Source organism: Camelina sativa, chromosome 12 (assembly GCF_030686135.1).
Source record: "Camelina sativa cultivar CO46 ecotype springtype chromosome 12, ASM3068613v1".
NCBI lineage: Eukaryota > Viridiplantae > Streptophyta > Magnoliopsida > Brassicales > Brassicaceae > Camelina > Camelina sativa.
Window position 1 is genome coordinate 27438431 of NC_141891.1, and position 6547 is coordinate 27444977.

Sequence of the window (6547 nt, forward strand, 5' to 3'; positions counted from 1 at the left end):
CTAACAGCAAGAAAACATTGCTTAGTAGCTGTAAACAGCTATGTTAGTGTTTATGGGGTTAAAAGGTGTCTTAATCCAATGCAACTAACTAAGTATAAGAGTTTGAGATAGATGTGGAGAGTTTAAAAGCCACTTATAACCATTTTGTCCCAAAACAGGTTAAAACCATGAAAACATTGCTTAGAAGCTGTAAACAGCTATGTTAGTGTTTATGGGGTTAAAATGTGTCTTAATCCAATGCAACTAACTAATTATACGAGTTTGAGATAGATGTGGAGAGTTTAAAAGCCACTTATAACCATTTTGTCCCAAAACATGTTAAAACCAAGAAAACATTGCTTAGTAGCTGTAAACAGCTATGTTAGTGTTTATGGGGTTAAAATGTGTCTTAATCCAATGCAACTAACTAAGTATAAGAGTTTGAGATAGATGTGGAGAGTTTAAAAGCCACTTATAACCATTTTGTCCCAAAATAGGTTAAAACCAAAAAAACATTGCTTAAAAGCACTAAACAGCTTTGTTAGTGTTTATGGGGTTAGAATGTGTCTTAATCCAATGCAACTAACTAAGGATAAGAGTTTGAGATAGATGTGGAGAGTTTAAAAGCCACTTATAACCATTTTGTCCCAAAACAGGCTAAAACCAAGAAAACATTGCTTAGAAGCTGTAAACAGCTATGTTAGTGTTTATGGGGTTAAAATGTGTCTTAATCCATTGCAACTAACTAATTATAAGAGTTTGAGATAGATGTGGAGAGTTTAAAAGATACTTATACCCATTTTGTCCCAAAACAGGCTAACAGCAAGAAAACATTGCTTAGTAGCTGTAAACAGCTATGTTAGTGTTTATGGGTTTAAAATGTGTCTTAATCCAATGCAACTAACTAAGTATAAGAGTTTGAGATAGATGTGGAGAGTTTAAAAGCCACTTATAACCATTTTGTCCCAAAACAGGTTAAAACCAAGAAAACATTGCTTAGTAGCTGTAAACAGCTATGTTAGTGTTTATGGGGTTAAAATGTGTCTTAATCCAATGCAACTAACTAAGTATAAGAGTTTGAGATAGATGTGGAGAGTTTAAAAGCCACTTATAACCATTTTGTCCCAAAATAGGTTAAAACCAAGAAAACATTGCTTAGAAGCTGTAAACAGCTATGTTAGTGTTTATGGGGTTAAAATATGTCTTAATCCAATGCAACTAACTAATTATAAGAGTTTGAGATAGATGTGGAGAGTTTAAAAGCCACTTATACCCATTTTGTCCCAAAACAGGTTAAAACCAAGAAAACACTAACCGATTACAACCACAATATTAAACTAACCAACATCACCGTCTAACACACGTAACCATGCACAACAACACAAATCAACTCATGCACGTACGTTCGATAATCAAGTTTCGGTTGTGGACGTAAATCTCCTGGTTTAGTTGGTTAAGTACTGGTTAGCAATGTACAAACAACACAACAACAACAACACGAGACGTAACGCTTCATCGTTTACCTCTCACGGTGATTAGTCTCGACGCACTGTTAACACGGCGGCAATACTCGTCCAAGGACTACGGCGGATCAAGCTCACGGTGGTTAGGTCCTCATGCCACAACAATATAGAATAACACAAAGCGACAAATCAGACAAATCCAGTAACTTCCTGCACAAGTTACAAATAAGATCTAGGTTTCCTTAATTACCCTTAACGGTTTCGACGATGACTACGACTACTCCGCTGACAATGGCTGACATCTCTAGTGACTCATCGTTGCAACTCCAATGGTAAATCACGGTGGCTGGTGGTGGCGGTGAACGACAACGACATCGCTTCCCAACGTTCTCGGATTCCTTCACCTCTTCAAGCACAACACCAAGAAGGAACAACAACAACGACAATGGCTCTGCTGTCTCTCGTCTCTCCCACTCTCGGAGGCTGCTGGTTTTAGGTTTGATAACCCCCGATTCTATTTTGCGGCTTAACGAGAGCACACAACAAAACCCTTTTCTCCTCTATCTTCAATTGGGCCTTTAGTGGGCTGAAATTTCAAAATGGCTTACACTCTAATATTGGGGTGTAACTTCTCTTAGGCTTCACAAACTCTCCTCGCTTGTAGTCTTGTTAACAAAGACGGCGGTATGTATGCATACATACATTATACGCAAACACACATACCAAACGTAAACCCTTGTCGTTTTGCAAGTTGTTGGGCCTAACGGGCTGCGACTTAATTACAACAAAACTGGCCCAACTAAAAAAATTGGGGTGTTACAGCACGGATTAACTAGATTAATAGAACTTAAAGAACAAAAAGGGAAGGGCATAAAAGAAAACATTTGATTGATAAAAAGAAAATACACATTTAAAAAACCATTTTAATTTTTAGCCCAAAAGGACATAGATAATAGATAATAATATTCGCTTAGCTGGACAACAATGACGTCTGGGCTGTTCAAATCTTTCATTCTCGTCTTCGTCAAAAGGGTATTACCATTTCCTCTCAAGAGCTTCTACTACAATGCAGGTGAATGATGATTTCCTTTCATTTTACCATTCGATTTTCAATTCTTAAGCTGCAAAGTTTCGCTTATGGTGTTGTTTTTTGTTTTTTTTTCTAATTCGATATAGACGAGAAGTGTTCAAGTAAATAATGTCTCAGATCTAGCGACGGAGAGGGAGATTCACGAGTTCTTCTCTTTCTCAGGCGACATAGAACACATTGAAATCCAAAAGTAGTAGCCTAGTTTAATTTTTCAACTTAAATCTTAAATATTTTTTTCTGGTAAGAAATAGAACCTAATTTGAGCGTTAAATGCTGTTGGGAATTTAGGTGCAGAGAAGTTGGGCAGTCTCGAGTCGCATTTGTTACGTTTACTGATCCAAAAGCCCTTGAAATCGCCTTGTTATTATCGGTAATGTTCATTTTCGTTATGTCTTTTTCACCGACACTTCGATGCCTCGTGTTAAGACACTCACTATTGTGATACTAGTAATTTATAGAGCTGGTTCGAGGCATGGTGAAGTGTATATATGCATTTCTGTTTAGTCTTGGTTGGTTTTAGAGGGAGTTTTTTTGGTATAAAGTATTTGTATCAAACTCTTAATTGCATCCTGTGTTGCAGGGTGCGACGATTGTGGACCAGATTGTTACAATAACTCGAGCTGAAAGCTATGTTCAAAGACGTGAGATGCAGGTTGTGTGTTATTTCGAATTAAGTTTTTCCTCAAGTCTGCTATGGATGATGGTGTCTTAGTTTCTGACTTTCTGTTCATGCAGGAAGTAAGAATGATCAACAACCCGATGCACCTTGGTAATCCAGAGAGTGCTATACAGGTTAGGAGAATATTTGGGTGCTATTTCATGCAGAAACTTGTCTGTGGTTATATACTGGTTTTTAAACCTTGTATCCATTTTTATAGTGGTTTTGTGCTCTCTTAGCCTATTCATTCTTTCAGAATTTCATCAACTTTATTTTGTTTATTTTAACGTTTGATAGCAGGTAAGAAGAACTGATCATTTATGTTGAAAAAAGTTTTAAACTTGACAAATCATCAACTCCATTTAAATTTTTCTTGTTATAGCTCATTCATTTTATAGTACAACTCTTGCAGGTAGTGAAAAAAAAAAACTACCTTGTGTGATTTAGTCTTACCCATGTTTTGTTATACAACAATAGTGTAATACGAACTCCATTTGCAGACCAAAACTACCGTGGATGGCAATAGTAGAGCATATGTTAGCAAAGCGCAAGATGTGGTGGCAACTGTTTTGGCAAAAGGTTCTGCTCTTGGACAAGATGCCGTGAATAAAGCCAAGGCTTTTGACGAAAAGCATCAATTTAGAGCCAATGCTTCTGCCAAGGTTTCATCTTTTGACAAGCGAGTTGGGCTTACTGAGAAGTTAACTGTTGGTATATCTGCTGTTAATGAGAAAGTAAAATCTGTTGATCAAAAGCTTCAGGTCTCGGATAAAACCATGGCAGCAATATTTGCAGCCGAGAAGAAATTAAACGACACGGGTTCAGCTGTCAAATCAAGCAGGTATAGTATTTCTTTTCTTCTGATTCTTTGGTGGAATATAAATCCTTGGTCAACCTTCTTGATAATAGATATGATAGGAATCAGCATTGTCCATTCTTAACTATTTTTTCTGTTCTGACTTCATAACTTGGTTATAAACATCACTACGGTGATGAACCGCTCTGTTTTGTTTCTTTGTTTTTGATTATGGCTTCCTCATAGGTACGTGACTGCTGGAGCTGCTTGGTTTAGTGGCGCTTTCAGTAAAGTGGCGAGAGTAGGTCAGGTTGCTGGCTCAAAAACCAAAGAGAAGTTCAATCTAGCTGTCTCAAATATTAGTTCCAAGGTGAGCCATCAAACCAATCCACATTTTATGGTTGCCATGACGCAACGTTAGTTTTGTTAGGCGGCGAAAAATTTTGTTATATATCTACCCAAAACTGACTTAGTACTAGAAATAGTAATAATTTTGAGGTTTTGTGACTTTTAGTTATAGTTATAACCTACGACAAGAACTGATTAAACTGGCTTCCGCAGGATACACCGATTGCAGTATAATGAAAAGCTTGGAAATCTAGTAAGCGTTGGAGTCATGATCAACGAAAGTTGCTATGCTGGCTTTGTTGTGTAAACAAATTTTTTGTGAAGCGTATTCTCATTCTTTTAGTGTTATTCATATTTCTGTGTGTGCTGCATCGTCCTCAATTTTACTTCATTTGCAAGTGTCTTTGGATTTCCCTGTTTCCTAGTTAAGGCCCGGTCTTTGATTGTATCGTGTTGCATTGATGGACACTGTACCAGAATTGAAGGTCGATGACTTACAATTGCTTATATTCGATAATAGTTTCACTTACTATAGCTTATAGTTTATGATACTCAAGAAGTGTTGACTCGATATCATTTTGTTTGTCGACAAGAAATTTACACAAAAGGCGAACAAATGATATACCATTCATCATTATACTTTACCACTTGCACAAATTGCAATTATGCATATATGTTTAAGCTTTAAAAAGCAATATGTTTATATGCAGGCTTCTAACGACCTGATGAATCCAAAAAAATAACAGGATGATTCAAACATAACTTTTCAAACGGAATCTTAGTCTTGAATTCATGTGTTTCAACCTAATTTCATCTCTGGTCCCATGCTACTCCGTCTTGGTCCAACAGAGTCATTGAAAGATGCTAAAGAAAACAATAAAAGAACAGGGCAACTCTAAATTACTTGACTACAAATGTGTGGAACTGGAACGGAAATGGACATAGTTCACAAACCTAGTTTGACTTGATGAATAATTTCCTCTATAGTAGAGATCATGAGCAGCAAAGGGGCAGTTCTCTTTATTATGGTAACAAAGTTGTATTTTCGATGGGCAGCCTTTTTCATCCATTAGAATTATCTCATTGCACAGTTTACTCAGATCACTTGAGGTTTTACAACTTACCCGTCATTTTCGTGTTATCTTTCTCATCTTTTTGTGAGTAAAGTATCTCACACCAACCCATTCCAAAAGGTGTTGAAAGGGTTACAGAGGTCACAACACGGAATTCTGCTTGGAAACACGCCAAGCAAACGCTTTTCTACTCAATCTTATTAAACAAAGTTATTGAATACAAGACTAAATTTAAGCACTTTTTTCTTTTATATCTAAACACACCCTAGTGTAGGTCTAAAAAAAAAAAACCCAATACTCACTTTCTTAGCTCATTTTGCTAGCCTTTAAGTTTTACAATCTCACACAATAGTTTCTAAGTGTTAAAACATTTTGCGGCTCCCCCTAAGCTATTTATACTAAGCTTCTCTAAATCCTAACAAAAATATCTTTGTATCTTCTTCTTATGGTAATCTTTTGTGCTCCAAGTCTTATCATTCCTTAAACGTCGAGATGGATATTCCTCGAATATCTTCTCTCCAGATTCGGATCTATCTTCATGTTCACCTCATAATTCTCTAACGACACATCATCTTATCCAATCAAACCATGACATGTCAGCTATGCTTCCTTGTCGAAATGCATTCATTTGTAGACTGATGCAATGTCATGTTGTCTCGCAGCTCCTTGCTCTGCACAATGATCTGCTACAGCGACTACATCTTTAATCTCCCCCTTTTTAAAATAAAATAACTACAAGCAAGCAATCAATGCAACATGCAAAACTTGAATAAAATAATATGTTTGTTATGCAAACTAGAGCATGGATCTGCTGCCTTCTTTCCCACTCCCTTTTTATGCCCGCATTACAACCACAAAGGCATGCAATCGGTACAAAACACAAAATACACCGTCTTGTAGTCAGCCTCGGTCAAGGTAGCGGACCAAGACACCGAGCTCTTCGTGACAACATGCAACACTATGTTCAGGTGCATGTTGAAGCGGTTCCACAGGAAAGGGTCAGACACACCTCCATTTTTAGTGCGCTTATGGCTAGTCGGATCTCCCGTCATGAACGCCACACACTAAGACCATCTAACAATTAAAATTTAAGTTTATGGTCTTAAAGAACACATAATCTTCAAAGAAAAAAACACTTAA

General features: G+C 37.0%; 1 protein-coding gene across 3 annotated transcripts; it reads left to right on the top strand.

The window, feature by feature from the left end:
- Positions 1–2328: 2328 nt before the first annotated feature.
- On the top strand, positions 2329–4863 carry LOC104773668 (binding partner of ACD11 1). Of its 3 annotated transcripts, none has more exons than XM_010498314.2 (9): positions 2347–2514; positions 2619–2722; positions 2821–2902; positions 3113–3184; positions 3268–3324; positions 3691–3852; positions 3946–4031; positions 4233–4356; positions 4548–4863. In XM_010498314.2, the coding sequence occupies exons 1-9, from the start codon at positions 2509–2511 to the stop codon at positions 4566–4568; spliced, it is 714 nt and encodes a 237-aa protein (XP_010496616.1). In that variant the 5' UTR covers positions 2347–2508; the 3' UTR covers positions 4569–4863. The 3 variants fall into 3 exon arrangements, with proteins under 3 accessions (XP_010496615.2, XP_010496616.1, XP_010496617.1); XM_010498315.2 differs by having other exon boundaries at positions 3952–4031; XM_010498313.3 differs by having other exon boundaries at positions 2329–2514; positions 3691–4031.
- The last annotated feature ends 1684 nt before the right edge of the window (positions 4864–6547 follow it).

Bases quoted from the DNA above. Each gene is read 5' to 3' on its own strand.
- LOC104773668 (XM_010498313.3), top strand. The intron at 4,032-4,232 runs GTATAGTATTTC...GCTTCCTCATAG, and splicing joins TCAGCTGTCAAATCAAGCAG to GTACGTGACTGCTGGAGCTG. The intron at 4,357-4,547 runs GTGAGCCATCAA...TGGCTTCCGCAG, and splicing joins TCTCAAATATTAGTTCCAAG to GATACACCGATTGCAGTATA.